The 18,010-nt window shown below is 42.0% G+C and overlaps 1 protein-coding gene across 1 annotated transcript in view; it reads right to left on the bottom strand.

The window, feature by feature from the left end:
• The window catches only part of LOC136621172 (inter-alpha-trypsin inhibitor heavy chain H3-like), a 64,349-nt gene that overhangs the window by 32,940 nt on the left and 13,399 nt on the right, over positions 1-18,010 (bottom strand). Inside the window, exons 6-12 of the mRNA XM_066596446.1 lie at positions 16,009-16,171; positions 13,285-13,395; positions 12,978-13,103; positions 11,474-11,590; positions 9,486-9,654; positions 5,247-5,372; positions 4,105-4,286 (exon numbers count right to left, since the gene is read on the bottom strand). Of these exons, the coding sequence (XP_066452543.1) occupies positions 4,105-4,286; positions 5,247-5,372; positions 9,486-9,654; positions 11,474-11,590; positions 12,978-13,103; positions 13,285-13,395; positions 16,009-16,171 (994 nt within the window). The remainder of the gene's footprint in view (positions 1-4,104; positions 4,287-5,246; positions 5,373-9,485; positions 9,655-11,473; positions 11,591-12,977; positions 13,104-13,284; positions 13,396-16,008; positions 16,172-18,010) is intronic.

Genomic DNA, 18,010 nt, shown 5'->3' with positions numbered 1-18,010 from the left:
GTACTGGTTCCCAATCAGTGTGGGTGCTGACTGACTCCCGATCCTTTTGCTAATTTGAGTCAGATGCTTCCATTTCTCCTGCTTCTGCAGGTACACTGAAAATGTATTTTTCTGCAATATTCTGAGGAGTCATTTCTGCTCTGTCATCAAAATCTTCATCTTCCATAATGAGTTTCAATGTAGCTATTCTCTCCTGAAGACTTTGCACTCTTTCCTCCAATAGAGACAAAAGCTTGCATTTCTGGCAGGTGAAGTTTGGCTTTTGCTCTAGTAGGTCTGTAAACATATAGCATACATTGCAGCTCACCATATGGCTACTCATGACTTCCATGTTGATATCCATTTCTGAACTTCTAAAAGTCAAGAATTTTTATGGTCATATATAACCTATAAAATGTTAGTAATTGTACTAACAGCACGGCGATGTCTGGCAATGTCATCCGAGTAGCTAGACCCAGCTAAACCCAGCAATCGTCCCACTCACAGCGACTCTTTGCTCTACGCAGAATGCATCAGGAATATGCAAATAACCTTCCTGGAACTCCAGTCTCTGGTCTGCTGCCCCTCCATATGTCTTTGATTTTATATGAACTTTTTTTCTTTTGAATTCATACTGAATGCAATAGAAAAAAAAGATGTGGCATGCTCCACCAGATGCTATATAAGAGAATAGCTCCATCATATATGGAGTATGAAGCTCTGCACACATAGCTCTCCAGTGTACATGAATACTTGTGCATGTCTGAACACATGATAAAACGCACAGTACTTCCTGATCCAGTGAGTTATAGCTTTAAAAGACGAACGTATGTGCAAACATGCTCGCCGCAACACAGCATATTTGCGCATGACCAAGGATTGTCCACAGGGTCACACCCTTCTTTCTGATTTTTTTTAACCTTCCATAGACTTCTATGACAGTCTTCTGCTTAACAGAATTCTCATGAATTATACATACTATCATGAGGAAGCGTTACGCATCTTGGGTGATAAAACCTACTATGTGAAACTGAAAGGGGACCCTATTAACGATATCAAAACTGCATATTTTGATATGGTGAAAGGAGCTTTTGAAAAAAACTGTTTATCGAAAGTAGAATACAAATACATTACAAATATCACATTCGAGACACCTTATTTTTACCATATACCAAAAATCCACAAAAGCATTTCACTCCCCCCCGGACGCCCCATTATAGCGGGCATGAGTGCCATCACGAACCATCTCTCAGAATATGTTGATGCCCTATTACAAGGATATGTTAAATCACTCCCATCATATATCAGAGACACGGGTCATCTTTTAGAGACATTGAGGACACAAAAATGGCAAGACACGTATATATGGTGCACATTAGATGTGGAGGCATTGTATACTAACATTTCCCATGTACAGGGATTAGATGCCATTAATAGTATACTCCAAGAGGACCCACTTATGCCCCCACAACAGAGACAGTTTGTTGTGGAAGCCATTGCATTTATTCTCAGTCATAATTATTTTTCGTATAATGGAGAATTTTACAAGCAGATCCGAGGGACGGCAATGGGCACGAAATGTGCGCCAAGTGTTGCCAACTTGTTTATGGGCATTTTCGAAAGGGATAAATTTGTAGATCCCAGAATCGTCATGTACAAAAGGTACATTGACGACATTCTGATTATTTGGGACGGTGGCATGGAGTCGTTAAAAGATTACATCAAGGCCCTCAATCATAATAATTGCAATTTGAGATTCACAGATACTATTGATAAACAGAGAGTAGTATTTTTAGACTTAGAGATCTCAGCAAAGGAAGATAGAGTCACCACTAAAACGTTTTTTAAAAAAGTTGATACGAACAGCTATCTGGAGTTCTCAAGTTGCCATTTGAAACAATGGAAAACGAATGTGCCTTATGGGCAGTTAAAAAGGATACAGAGAAATTGTTCCGATATGCTGGTTTTTGAACAACAAGCAAAAATTATTAAAAAACGGTTTGAGGAAAAGAGGTACCCCAAAAAAGTTGTTGAGGGAGCATATAAAAGGGTGATCTCAGAAGTACAAATAAGGGGGCCAGGTAGAAATATAAAAGGAAAAAACAAAAACAGCGGAAATGGGGATGGGAATATTATTAGGAGTAAAGACAAAGGGAATAACAACGAAATGAGATCAAAGACTACATTTATCACAAAATACAGTATCCATCACAATAGGATCAAGAATATTATTCGGAAACATTGGCCCCTCCTTAAAAATGATCCCTATTTGGGGAATAGCCTGAGTATGCAACCGATATGCATATTTAGAAAAAATAAAACTTTCAAAAACCTCCTGGCACCATCTTGTCCAAGAAAAGAAAAAAGATTACATATGGAGGATAAACATGATCCAAAAGGGAAAACAGGGGCATTCAGGTGTGGTAAAAAACGATGTAAAAGCTGTATACATATACTACATGGCACTATAGAAATAAAAAGTAAAGACAGCGAGAAAATACCTATAAAACAATATCTAACATGCAAGTCGAGGTACGTGATATACCTACTTGAATGCCCCTGCGGGAAGAGATATGTGGGAAGAACCACTAATTGTCTTAGTTCGAGAATCTCTCAACATAAAAGTAATATTAAGAAGGGTTTCACAAAACATAGTGTCTCGAGACATTACAGTTTATCCCATAACTGCGACCCCTCATTGTTAAAAGTGACTCCGTTAGAGAAAATATCTGTAAAATCGGTTAACTGCTTAAGGATAAAGGAGATGTACTGGATTTTTAAGTTAGGCTCACTGGTCCCACAGGGTTTAAATGAAGTTTTAGAGAAATTTTAAGTATTTTAATTATTTGAAAGTTATACCAAAGGGAAAAATGTTTTTATGGTATAAATATTTATAAATCAAGGAAACATTTTCTTTTGCAAGTTTGGCACAAGTGTGTATGTAGGTTTATATACACATGTGTGTAGAAACTAGTTTTCATATACACATGTGTATATACATATTTATTCCCATGTTTTATTAATTTTATAATGTAACACACACAAATATCCTGTATGTTGGGTATATTGGAGTATCAGGCCCCCTTGCCTGACAGCAGCGGATCGGAGTAAAGATGGCGCTTTGTAATTTGAAACTGACCCGGGATCCGGGACTAGTAATGTAACCATGGCAACGATACACATTAGGTGCGGTCACATGACATAGGACGGGGAAACATCAGTGTATCTCACCTCCGGATGGAGAGCCGTGGGGAATACATTCCAGGTATATCCGCCGGATGGTAGTCATGACGACCGATGCGTCATGACGCCTTACGTGCTGGTCACAGCCCGGAAATCCCATAGACCGGGTTGTAAAGCCCACGTATATACATCGGATATTAGTCATGACGCCTGGAGCGTCATGACGTTTTACGTGGTGGCCGCAACCCGGAAGTCCTATGGACTGCACGGGGCGGCAATCCCCAGCGTGCATTTCCATTAGGACACGCTGGAGGAAACAAAGAAAGAAGCAGGATTGGTCAGTGTTCTTATGTAAGTGTTTGCTTGTACATATAAATAGTTGTATGTGACTATGGAAGTTTATGCTTGAGAAAGTCGCCATAAGAGCGACGAAACGCGTTGCATATGTGCATAATTTGTTTTTGGCATTTTGCTATTTTGCCATTATTTTAGTTTACTTTGCAATAAATTCAGCAGGAATACCCTGCATTTATATTTAAATGTGCATGTTCCTTCAGAGCGCCTAAAATAGTTTTTTGTATACTGGACTTCTGCTTAACAGGCAATGGCTATCTTTTCTCGTGTGCAGGAATTGCCCGTGAGAAGCACGCTCATGAGAACGAACCCATTGAAATTAATAGATTTGCTTCACCATGTTTTGCAGGCGTGAGCCTCACGTGCGCAAACACATTGGTCTGTGTTTAAGCCCTCAGTGTCAGTAGCCCAGGGCTTAATGTCTTTCCCTAATCAACTAGTTCTTTGGACATTCCTAGTTACAGTATCTAGTGGTCCATTTACTCATTAATATCCCTGGTGGTCCTGTAATTTGTTCATTAATACTAATAAAATACATAGTGTTTGAGGGGTTAACAATAATAGTATTCCTGCAGAACAACAATTCACCTGCAACTGTAAGGCTGCATCTGAGTCTTCATATATGCGACGAGCGATTCCTGAATTCTCCAGTGCTAACTTCTCCAGAAAAGGATAATCAACATCATAGCCAAAACCAAGACTATACAGGGTATACCTCCCTTGAATGACTTTCTGTGCATTCTCCTGGATGTTTGCAGGGTTAGTTTCACCTGAGAAGAATAAGATTTATGTTCTTATGATTTATGTTCAGAAAGCTAATAAACTGTAAATATTCAATGCTGCAGACGAGGTTAGCTGTGAGCTGTGAATTGACCATTGCATGCAGGTAACGGAAGTTTTTACCTACAGTAAACTCTCATGAACATAGCAATGCTGTGTGTACAGACCCTATATGGCAGTGTTCTCCAACTCCAGTCCTCAAGGGCCGCCCCACCGAGCCTGCTCGGACCAGTAAGCAGTTACTTGAGAAGAGCGATGCTCGCTTGATTAACTGCTTTATCCGAGCGTGCTCGCTTATTTCTAGTTTTTATTTTTTCTGTTGACTGAGCTGAGCTGTAGCTTTTATTGGTACCATTTTACGGTACACATAGCTTTTTTGATCACTTTTAGTGCACTATTTTCGGATACGAAATGAACAAAAATATTTTTTTTTACATTTTTTTATAGCGAATTAAAAAATGGGTTCCCTTTTTTTTATGGGTCACATACATATGATGGTACCAAACATGGGTTTTCATTTTACGGGTTTTCTTTACCAATTGTTAAATTTTTTTAAACATTTTTTATAGCCCTGTGGGGGACTTGAACCTACGATACCATGATTGCTCTGATAACACATTGCAATACTTCTGTACTGCAATGCATTATCGCTATTCAAAGCGATTATAGGCATCTGGAACCCAGGTGCCATAGCAATTACATGACAGAGGAACAATGACATCACAGGGGGAGTGCACTCCCTCTATGAACCCTATAAAATGCCACGATTAACATTGATTGCAGCATGTAAGAGGTTACCAGCTTGGATTGGTGAGGACACCGATCCCCGCTGTTGCAGCAGGAGGCCAAATGTCAGTCACACACAATGGCAGATCGTTGTACACATCGCTCACCCATATATTTTAGTAAGTCAATTCAAAATCACACAACATTACCTGTTTTTTACCTACCCATATTGGGTTGTCCATCAGTGAGGAGTATAATTAGGGAAACACTTCTCTCAGGAAGAAGTTTAGATTCATGTGCTTTATTCAGCAGCTGAACAGCCATCAATACTGCTTCATTGATGTTTGTAGCTATAATAGAACATATAATGATTAATGTGTATGTTCACATATGACAGTAATTATTCCTCTCTCCACATTGAAACATGCATGCATGCTTGACCAAGATGGGTAAGCATGTTTGGAGTAGATTCGGGAAAATAGTGAGGGCAGTAAAACAGCTGATAGCGATGGCTGTGACCGGCCGATCCGGGCGCTCAGCCATCGCTGTGTGGGGGAAGCATCTTTGAATTGGCTGAGCAGTGGCCATCGCTCACCACTGCTCACCCAATTTATACAGTCATTGGATAAAGCGATGGCTGTGACTGGCTGAGCGCCCACTCAGCCAGACACAGCCATCGCTGTTGGAGGCAGGATTTTTCAGTAGGCTGAGGGATCTGACAGAATCTAAAGCACCTGTGGCAGTTAACACTAGTGGAACTACCGGTACCCAATCAGTGTGTGAAATCCCCTTAAGTTGCCCACCCTTATTTATTGTAGGATATTTTGAATGTGCTGCTTTTCCTGCATTTTTGGTGAACGGCATATCCACTACTGTATTGAACTCCTGTATGTAAACAGATTAACCCCTCGACACCATGAGTGCAAAAAGAAAGAGCTACTCCATTGAGTATAAAAAAGAAATTGTGAAGGACTCCCAGGGCAAAAATCTGACTGCTTACTGTAAAGAGAAGATGTTGGATATCCGAATGGTTCGAAAATGGCGAGCTGAGTACAATAGCCTCAGCCAACAGGCCTGCAAGGGAAATGCTAGAAGGCATGATTTGTGAATGGATTGCTGACAGGAGAGCGAAGGCTTTGTTTGTGCGCTGGGCTGATATTCAAGAATTTGCCCTTGCAATGGCGCGGCAGTTAGAAATATTCACAGATGAATTCAAATAATCACAGCACTGGCTGGATGGCTTCCTTCAGCGATGTGAACTGTCTCTAAGAAGATTAACAACACTGTTGAAAGTACAAACTCTCCAACATGATTGCTATGGATGCAATTGGTGTTTATGGGCCAAGGATCCCAAACAGCAATCAATCAGCGGGGTGCCTCCTCAATCTACATTCCCTCCACTGGTTATGAAAGCCCGCGCGTTACCTGCATTTTGGCAATTTGTCTGGATGGAAGTAAAGTCACATCTCTCATCATTAGTAAGGGAAAGAAGATTGAACGGGTTTCGGGAATTTATATCCTTGAAACTGTAAAAGCCTGGTGCAAGCAAGCCGTTATAAGGAAGTGAGTCTATTTAACCCCTTCAGTGGCAATCGCGGAAATTTTCTGAGACTAGCTCCACTGTCCATAGTGATATAGCCCGGAAGATTTCCGGGCTATGTTTCACTATGGGACCATGCAGAACACAATGCCATAAGCTGTAGCATTCTGTTCTGCCTGGACACCACCTGCACAGTCCCACAGAGAACCAGTGCAGGACTTTAAAAAAAGAAGCAGGAAAAAAAAAAGATAAGCAATCATCCCGAATACATACTGAAATGACGGATGAAGAGGGATTGTGAGCGGACGAGGACAAGAGATAAGGGACTGTATAACAACAACAACGGGGAGACAAGGACGATTCACACCACATGTAGAATAAGACAAAGTGGATGGAGGAGGTTGGGGGGAGGAATGAATACAAAAAAGCTAACCTAGTGGACAGTACCAAATGGTGTGGAATCTTAATCATTACTCACTTTCATATGTATACTTTCTATTTTTATTTTCTGTTTGTTTCCTGTTTCCTACTCTTCCCTTTTTTCTTTCTTTTCTTACTTCCTTCTACATTTTATTGTTTTTCAATGTTTAACTTGATATATGTTTTATTGACCTTAAGATACCCCCTGCGAGGGGACTCAATAATGCAGATTGTACTGTTAATTTAAAAATTCTAATAAAATACTTTGAGAATAAAAAAAGAAGCGTGAAGATATAACAGATCTGCTGGCAACTTTCCACTTCTTTTTTTGAACTCCTGCACTGTTTACACGTTGCCACGGAGACCATCGGTTTGTCAGAAGCCAGCCGATGATCCCCATGACAGGGAGAGCTGGTGATCGGCTGTCAGATGATAGCCAGGCACCAGCTCTTACAGCGGAGAACAGAGAAAACCTCTGATCTCCGCTGTTTAACCCTTTACATGTCACAGTCTGTGCGACCGCAGCATGTAAAGGGCTGACAGAGGGAGGGGGCTCCCTCTGTCACCATTGGACCCCCTGCAATGTGATCAGGCTTGAATGGAGCCTCCGGGTCTGCCAGCTAAATTAGGCTATGGCGCTCAGACTCTGTCTGAGCGTTATAGCCTGTCTAATACCCTGCTATGCCTCAGCATAGCAGAGTATTTGAAGAATAAAATAAAAGTATTATGCAAGTCCGCCTAAAAGGGACAAAAATGTAAAAAGTAAAAAAAAAAAAAACTATAAAAAATTAAAAATAAAAACACCAAAACCCCACCTTTTTCTCCCTTTACCCAAAAATGATGCCATTAAAAAATACAACTTGTCCCGCAAAAAACAAGCCTTCATATGGCTGTGTCAATGGAAAAATGGAAAAGTCATGGCTCTTGGAATTCAACTGGAAAGTTAGTTGGAAGTAAATGATTGGCTCATTTAAAAAACCTGCCCTGGTAGGTCCGACAGGGTGGTAATAAACCTGCCACTGAAGGGGTTAATGCTCCCGCTTGTTTTGCAAGGCGGCCAAAGAGGTCTGCTTGTCTGGGATTCAGCCAGCAAACACAGTGCCAAAAACATGAAGAAGTTCCTTCAAGAGAGAAAAATAGACCAAATAATGATTCCCACAGGAATGACTTCCTGTCTCCAGACTCTTGATGTTGTAATAAACAAGCCATTCAAGGACGATTTGTGCACGGAAAATAATGACTACATTGAAAATAGAATGAAGAGAAATCAGCGTGTAAACTTTGTGAAGCCTAAACTAGAAGAGGTTGTTACTTGGGTGAAGAATTCATGGGACAAAATCACTGACTGTTGCGTTGCAAATGCGCTACAAGCAGGCTATTTGGACAAGAAGTGCTCGACAGCGCTATTGCTAAACATCAGAAATGGAGGCCAATGGTCCTAAAGGAAATCGAGTCAGAAGAAGTTCACAATGCAACTTGTTCTCAGAGTTTGGAGAGTTATAATGATGTTCCAAAAGATGATGACATGCCTGTCTTAGAATAAATGTTGATTTTTTTTTTTGTAAATTGTTGTACATGGAAAAAAGAAACACAATCACAAGAAATTCAGGGTTTGGAAAGTTAGGATGTTATTCCAGAATGTGATGACATGATTAGATTTGAATAAATGTTAATTTTTTTTTGGTTCAAGAATAAATGTAGATTTTTGTTCCTATAAAAACAAGACATCCCCTAAAATAAGCCCTAGCTTATCTGTTGGAGATAAAATTAATATAAGGCATTGTCCTATTTTCGGGGAAACGGTATGCCAGGTGATGTGTGAAACATTGCATAATTACAAAGGAAAAAGAAAACATTTTGAACTCATTAGACTAATTAGTCATTTCAATGGCTGGGAGCAATGTTGCCTTTTTTGGCGTGAGCAAAAACCAGCTAAGTATATGCCAATGCACATGTAAAAAAGCATTGTGCATTCGGCAAATATGTAGCTCTTATGTGTACACAAATATGCTTACCCTCATGGGAAGCCAGCCTAATGGTTGGTTGTTGTACAAGGTAAAGTCATGACAATGGACCTGTACAGTGGCATATACAGTCATTTTCCGTATTAAATGCCCATATGCATGCTATCGTTGCTCCAATTGAAAATAAAAAGCTGCAAAACCATAAATTATTAGAGATGTAGCTATGGGTGGGGGCAGGGGCGTAGCTAAAAGCTCATGGGCCCAGGTGCAAAAGTTTGTCTTGGGGCCCCCCAACTTCTTTTAACCCTTCAATGCTGTAGATGGGGGAGATGTATGAGTAGCACCCAAGCTTAGTTGCCTGAGGGTGCCCAAAGATCCCTTTGTCACATAAGAGGACTTCAGTATTAAATTGCATGCGGTACGCAGGTAACCTGTAACAGATTTTGCATTGGGTCCCAGAAACTTCAGGTTCTGCCTCTATTTATTTAACAGATATAAAGTTGCTGGTTGATAAATTTATACAAGACAATTTAACTTACATCCATCGGAAATAGTTTTCTTGATAAATGCTCTTGCCTCTTCTAGGTTTTCTGGAGTTGCTTTGACTAAAGAATCTTTCCAAATACTACCGTTAGTGGAAAACACTATGAAATTAAAGTGATCATGGTGTGCGGTGTCATTCAGAATTTGAAGAAGGGCTTCTTTTGTCTAAATACAGATTGTTGAAGGAGAGAATACATACATAAGTAGCATTTACTCCATGAATTACCGACTGAATATACAGTATATACTGGAGTCTCACATTTTTTACTCTGCAGAATATTAGTTTCCACAATATTAATTAGCATATTATATTCTTGTCAATCTTTCTGAAAAATGGTATTGTCTTAGAGCCCTTTTACATGAAAGAATTACTGTTCAAAAGATCGTTGGTTCCATAATCTTTCAGTGTAAACAAGGCCAATTATTGATTTCAATGGTTTCGTTTTTATTAGCGGTATTCTCGCCCATTAATACTATGGATAAGAAAAGATAGGACTCGTTAATACTACGTGCAAGAAAGCTACGTCAGGACCTATCTTCTTGCTTTTTTATCAAACTTGCGGAGTTTGAATACAGATGGAACACGGCACAGAATATAACAGAAAAAATCTTCATACACCTCTGTGTGAAATTGGAGATTTAGAGAAGTACAAAAGAGCCATAAGCTTCCATAAGTGCCATATTACGGATTAGTGCAAAATAGAGATTGTCTGGAGCCATTTTATGGTAGTGTGCATGAGCCACACTAGAAACCTGAATGTTTTCATTCTTTGACAGGAAACAAAGATCTTTAAAGGTAAGGAATAGAGTTGAGCGTACGTACTTTGTCGCGCTTGATGCTCGTTCGAGTATTAGCGTACTCGATGGTGCTTGTTACTCTAACGAGCATCAAATCGTGTTCGACCCCGCCCCAGCTTTTGGCTCCTCCCTGCTGTGATGTGCCTGTTTTGTCTGGCAGGAAGAGAGAGAGGGAGAGGGAGAGAGAGAAACACAAACCAAAAAAAAAAAAAAAGCTCGGGACCCGGCGTCCCACATACAAAAATGCTCGAGTCTCCCATTGTAGTCAATGGGGTTCGTTACTCGAGTACAGCTCTCGAATTTTACGAAAAGCTCGACTTGAATAACGCAGACCTGAGCATTTGGGTGCTCGCTCATCTCTAGTAAGGAATGAAAAGAAAACTATTACTTTAACCATACTTTCCAGCAGTCCTGTTTTTTTTGCAGGATTGCCCCATGCAGCGGAACAAGCTTACGTAAATATAAAAGGGGTTGTCTCACGGCAGCAAGTGGGGTTATACACTTCTGTATGGCCATATTAATGCACTTTGTAATGTACATCGTGCATTAAATATGAGCCATACAGAAGTTATTCACTTACCTGCTCCGTTGCTAGCTTCCCCGTCGCCATGGATCCGTCTAATTCTGATGTCTTCTTGCTTTTTTAGACGCGCTTGCGCTGTGCGGTCTTCTTCCTGGTGAATGGGGCCGCTCGTGCCGGAGAGCTGGTCCTCGTAGCTCCGCCCCATCACGTGTGCCGATTCCAGCCAATCAGGAGGCTGGAATCGGCAATGGACCGCACAGAGCCCACGGTGCACCATGGGAGAAGACCCGCGGTGCATTGTGGGTGAAGATCCCGGCGGCCATCTTGGTGAAGGAAGAAGTAGGAAGAACGAAGATGTCGCAGAGCGGGGGTTTGGGTAAGTAATAAAAATTTTTTTTTAACACATCCCTTGGGGTTGTCCTGTGCCGAACGGGGGGCCTATGGAAAAAAAAACCCGTTTCGGCGCGAGACAACCCCTTTAATATAAGTAAGCATTCGGGGATGCTTTGCTGGGGTTTCTGGGTAGATTGGGCTGGGGCTTAAAAGCATTTGTGAATGGAGATGTAAATGGGAGGTATGCTTTAAATTAAAAACATTCCATACAAAGAAGAGAAAATAAATTTAAAGTGCAACTTGAGTTAACCAGAAATTAGCATGCTTTACCTGATCCATTTTTTTACCCGCCATTGAGCCACTTCTGTCTATGACATAAACTACATTTTTTGGAACGGTAGACAATTTAGCAGGAGAAAAAAAGTGAACAAAATATCCATTGACAATCTGAAAAATAAGTAAAACAAAGATATTTAATAACTGTTACATAGAATACATGTAGCCCCATATCAACATACAATAGCCTCAGCAATACCAGACTTTGGAAGAAAATTATTCTGAGAACCCACTTTAGCTATCTGAAACATATGCATATTTACATCTAAAGGCCCATTTACACGGGATGAATGTCGGGCAAACGATGCCCGACACTTGTCGCTGCACATACTCGCTCCCGTATTGCTGCACAAGAGCGAGAATTGTTGGCTCACAGTGGGGCAGCAGGTGGAGATTTCTGTCCTCGCTCTCCCCCGCCCCTCTCCATTGACTTAACACAGGAGCCGATCAGTACTGAACGGCTGCTATTTACACTGAACGATCAGCTCATCTTTTATCGATTATGCTGCATAAATGATGGACGATGAGCTGAACGATGAGCGTTCAGTGTAAATAGCAGCCGTTCAGTATTGAACGGACGCTATGTTAAGTGAATGGAGAGGGGTGGGGGAGAGCGAGGATAGAAATCTCCTCCTGCTGCCCATTTGAGCCAACAATACTCTCTGCTGTGCAACAGCACAGGAGCGAGTATGTGCAGGGACGAGTGTCGGGCATCGTTTGCCCGACATTTGTCCCGTGTAAATGGGCCTTAACACTCTAATTTGTTAATTAACAAAGTAATCTAGTCTCTACTGATATGTTGCATTCTGCCTATGGCCATTTATAATTTTTTATTATTGCTGTGTCAGCTGTAGTTTTCCGATACAGTTAAAGCATGTCTCAGTTTTCAACAAGTTTTTAAAAATATAACAGGTTCTCCTTACCCACTCATTTGTTACTGCTTGCACCCTCTTTCATGTTAAGTTCTGATCTTCCCCAGTTTTCTGTTGTTCTGCGTTTTGCAATCCACATTCAGGCAGGGAGCATGTAGCCTAGCATTATGCAAATAGTTCACTATTTTATACTTTCTTACCCTCACTTCCAATGCTGTCTCTTGTCCAACCAGCAAAGACGCAGTATCTGAATGCCCCCTCTGCTTTTCCAAGATGATTCAGGCATTCAGAGAGATTCTGGTTGAAAGGTTAGTAAGTGGAAAGGCAGACATTGTGGAGATTGCTGACACTCTGCCTACAGACCTGTCATCCTGTGATTGCAGGGAGCAGCCTATGTAAATAGCCCCTCCCTCACATCCTAGCATCTAAGTAACTAGATAAGCTTAATTCCTAACAACAGGCAGTGGATTGCAGATGGGCTGGAAGGGAGCTCCCTAGTGGCAGACACGTCAAACTTGATTTACGGTAGTAAAGCAACAACATTTTTAATGAAAGTACATTATCGGGTTTATGAGATAACAGGTTATTAGATGAGCTCATGTTGTTTAAAAAGAAAAGAACTTCACCTGAATGTTTCCAGGTGATTCTCTATTAACATCATAGGTTACAATAAAATCTCCATCCAGTAAGGTGGTTGAGCAGTTGGCACAAGAACGCTGCTGATCTACTGTGGGTTTAAAAGACACATGGCCCTGAAGACAAGAAAGACATGTCATCTTAAATATAGTATGCTGTCAGAAAAAGTTAGGATTGAAAAAAGTAAATGTTAGAGAAAGCAACTACTAGCATGTTTTTATACATATATTTATTCTGATTGATCTAATGTTGATCTGCTACACGTTTTTTACTATTTCATCGCTCACAAAAAATTACCTTTTCTCCATCGAAAGATTTTTGTAATGCAGGTAGCAAATCATTGGTTATGAAAGTTGCTTGAGTGTCTAGGAAGCTGATGCCTTGTGGTTCTTGTATATTTACTTCAATCTAAAGTTTGAAGACAAAATTCAGCAAATTGAAACAATTTCCAGGATCAGATTCTTAGGGGGGGCCAGATGGGCTGGATTTGCTGCTGAATTTCCATGCGGATCCTCCCCGGCATTTATAGTAGCAGCAAAGTGGATGTGATGTTGTTAATCTCATCCACAAGCTGTGGAAATAATTTGCACAAATTACATTGTGCATTGGCTGCAGGTACCCGAGTTATCGCTACGTGACGGTGCAGGAAATACAAACAACCAAAAAAAAGCTGTACTGTGCATGGCCACCTGCGTACGTACACGGTCATACGCAATACAATTACGTGCTGTATGCAAGGTCACAGACCGGGCTCACAGCTGGAATACGCTGTGGGCCTCCCACATGTGAAATACGACCCAGTCATGCAAGCCCAGCCTTAGGGAGGCTGCGGAATATGTTGGCGCTATACAAACAAAGATTATTAGTAGAGATGAGCGAGCGTACTCGGATAAGCACTACTCGCTCGAGTAATTGGCTTTATCCGAGTATCGCTGTGCTCGGGTCTAAAGATTCGGCTGCCGGCACAGAGCGGGGAGCTGCAGGGCAGAGCGGGAGGAACGGAGGTAAGATCTTTCTCTCCTTCTCTCCCGCCCGCTCTCCCCTGCTCCCCGCTGCGACTCACCTGTCAGCCGCAGCGGCACCCGAATCTTTAGACCCGAGCACAGCGATACTCGGATAAAGCACATTACTCGAGCGAGTAGTGCTTATCCGAGTACGCTCGCTCATCTCTAATTATTATTAGTAGTAGTTAACTGTGAATTTGTTATGGATTTACTGGTGATTAAAAAAGTTATCATAATCTAACATTTTTTTAAAAACTCCTGCACCTCATTAAATTTATCTTTGCTTTCATGGAAGCCAACACACCATGTACTGACTTCATGGCAAGTTTGTGGTGGGTTTCTGCTTGTATTTAGGCCCCCTGTCCACGGGCATGAAATCGCCGGTGAATCACGCCTTCTGAAGCTTTCTATAGTATTGCTATGGAAAGCGCCGGCCCCATGTCCATGAGCAAAGAATCATTGAGATTCTCCGCTCACGTCCGGAAATTCACAGCATGCTGCAAATTGCTGCAATTCTCCGCGGTCAGCCTATATGTCAGATAGGCTGACAGCGGAGATCCGTCTGCCGGCTCCTGCTCCGGGGCGGCCGCTCCCGCTGCGGAGATCTGCTGCGGGATACTGCAACGCCCGTGGACAGGGGGCCTTAGAAGTTAATCTGAGCATGGAGAGCTGTAGTGTTAGGGCCTACACATGTGGACATGTCTTAGTCCTATTATGCGGCTGTGAAAATCACGGCCACATAACTGGACGAAGTGAAACATTGTTTTCACTATCGGGGTTCTTATGCATAGTAGGACCTATCTTCCCGTTTTTTTTTTAAAACTAGCATGCACTAGCACGGAGTTAAAACTGTCAAAAAAACCCCCTGGTTCATGCAATAATACGCTCCGTAGTGGCGAGCATATTAGCATATGCACCTATGTGTTTTTGCTCTTAGGGCACTATTGCATGAGCACTGTTAATGGTTATGTAAGAGTGTATATTGCCAGGCTGCCCCTGCCCTTGCGAGTGCAGCTCAGCAATTATCAGGATACACATGAACTAGTGGTACCCTTAGGCTAATTTCACACAAGTGGATGTGAAGCATTTTTGTGTCAAAAACGTCTCCCATCACTTCAGGGAAGCTGCATCACTCGTTTTTTATGGCCCAATTGAAAACAATAGGCCAGGCAGTCCTAGGGAACAACCAAAGCTAGGGCATGCCGGGCTGCGGGGTAAAATCATTTATGTATAGGGGTCTATTCAAAAGAATGGGGTTCATATTGCAAGATTTGTGCATCTCGTAACACACAAATCTTGCATGATTTTCTTGGTCAAGTACAAGTGGCCTTAATCATTGCCAAGGATAAAGCAGCAACCTGTTCCTCTGATGAGATGGAAGACGGATTTTAGGTTGCCTCTTAGGGTTCATTCATATGGGCGTATGCATACAATGCTGCGCGCATACTACAGCGTTGTACGTATTGCAGCCCATATGCTCTGCCAGCAGAGATCACGTACGGGTTGCGATTGCCACTGCGCATGCCCGGAAAGATGACATCATGGACATGCGCAGTGAGATTTTTTTTCTTTTCACATTCCCATTCAAGGGCTGCGTTTAATATGCAGAAAAATGGGGCATGCTGTGCTTTATTTCTCATGCGCATTGATACGCAGTGCCTACACACAGGTGTGAATGGAGGAACGAAAGACCATAGACTTTCATTGCCTCCATTCACTGCATGTTACGCAGGGGAAATACGCATATGTAATATGCAGTGACAATACGCCCCTGTGAATGAGCCCTTACTTAAATTTGAAAATGCAGCTAGATTGCAATTATTAATCAGCGCTCAGGGATCAAGTATATAATCATATTACAGCTCAGTGTTCTAAAGAATCGTAACGGAGCTTCCCTGCAAGTACAGGGGGCCTCTACTGTGCTGCTGTCACAAATTTAGCTACACATACAAATACATGATTTGGATGGAAGTATAGTTAATGCTAACATGTACATTAACTACTGCATTGACTATACCTGAAAGCTTTTCACAAGAGTTTTAGGCTGAACTTTGATAAGCAGCTCATACGTTCCAAGGCGACGCTTCAGCATTTCTTCATAGATCAACTCAAATGTAACTTTACTTTCTGAAGCCACGTTAACTGACACAGTAAATTTCTCCGTTTTTCTTCCTGAGGCCCTGTGTAAATCATTTACATGATTTCTGTTATATAGATGATTGCATAATCTTCCAAGTATTTGTGGAGGTATTAGACAGAACAAGGTAAACCAAAGCCATCAAGGCAGAAGGAACGAGCATGAGCATCTGCTCGTTGAAGTCTTGAACTAGAATTTATCACCATAATTAAAATTATATACCTAGCTTGGTGCGGGGTAATAAATAAAATAATTACCAAAAAGCGCTGCGGAATAAGTTGGCGCTATACAAATAAGATTTAAAAAATTATTTTTTTATTCTATTTTTCTATATATATGACAGTAGTGCTGTATAGCCACAAGGGAGGTTGCTGTTGCACTGCTATTCTCAATGTTAAGTAGATCTTGTAGATCATTCTAGGATGGCATTGATCCATCATATGTAGCTGAGAGGCAGTGTTATGTATATAAACAAAAATAGTGAATGGTTCATGATTCCTTATTTCTTGACTTTAGAACATTGCTCTACAACCAAGGGACAAATTACAGTGAGGGCAAATGGGACATGTGCCCTGGGGCCATCACCATCTTGGAGACCTAAGGAACCTCCACTACACAGCTCCATTGTTCATTGGGCACCTTTTCTGTGATTCTGTACAATTAAGAAGAGCTGGAGAGATAAGGTCCATTTATACGGGATGACTGTCTGGCAAACAATGCCCGACACTCGTCCCTGTGTCCGCTCTGCCATGCTGTCACACGGGAGCTGGTAGTGCTGGTTCACTCACGGAACGGTCAGCAGGGGGGCGGGGCAGTGCAGGAGATTTCTCTCCTCTCACTCCCCCCCTCTCCATTGACATAACACAGCGGCCGTTCACTACTGAACAGCCGCTATTTAAACTGAACGATAAGTGATAAGCTCATCGCTGATCTGTTATGCTGCAGAAACGATGAGCTCATCGCTCATCGTTCAGTTTAAATAGTAGCTGTTCAGTACTGAAAGGCCGCTATGTTATGTCAATGGAGAGGGGTGGAGGAGCGCGAGGAGAGAAATCTCCTGCACTGCCCCCGCCCCCCTGCTGGCTGCTCCATGATCCAGCCAGCACCAGTAGCTCCTGCGTGAAAGCACGGGAGCACGGACACACAGGGACGAGAGTTTGACATTGTTTGCCAGACATTCGTTCCGTGTAAATGGACCCTTAGCCATGCAAAGATATGACTCAGTATTTTGAAGTCTAAGGCCACCTTTACAAGTGGCATATTCATTCAGGAAAACCCACTGCAAATATGCACCAAATGCTCCTTCACTGCACATATATATTGCGAGTGAGTAGTTTTGCACTAACTCCTGTATGTGGCTGCCCTAAGGCTGGAGACCGAAATCCTGCGGAAATCTCGCGGAATGACCGCACAAAAATTCTGCAAGATTTCAGTCAGAGAAATGCAGCTGCAAAACCCGCGATCTTTCAACACAAGATTTGGAGCGGGTTTGCCATCGGCATTCTGCTATGGCTATCTCTCCCCATAGATAGGAGAGAGGCCACCGCGGAAACAGAGAAAGAATTGACATGCCGCGGATTTGAATTCCGCCCAGCATGTCAATTTCAGCGCGGTTTGGCCTCAACAGATTGGCCATAGTGTGTAGACGAGATGTTTGCAAATATCGTCCACTTTGCTGGCTAATCCCAGGATTAAAAACGCTGGTGGAATTTCTGTGCAGAAAGTCCACACAGACATTCATTCCACGGCAATTCTGCCCTGTGTGAACCAAGCCTGCATTAGAATCCAGTGCATCAGATCACAGTGCATATTGGCTGGCCGTGAAAATGCCAGCCAATATGCGCTCGTGTGAAAAAAGCCTTAGACTGGAAGGACATGTAGG

Source organism: Eleutherodactylus coqui, chromosome 3 (assembly GCF_035609145.1).
Source record: "Eleutherodactylus coqui strain aEleCoq1 chromosome 3, aEleCoq1.hap1, whole genome shotgun sequence".
NCBI lineage: Eukaryota > Metazoa > Chordata > Amphibia > Anura > Eleutherodactylidae > Eleutherodactylus > Eleutherodactylus coqui.
This window is presented reverse-complemented; position numbering and strand designations above follow the sequence as displayed.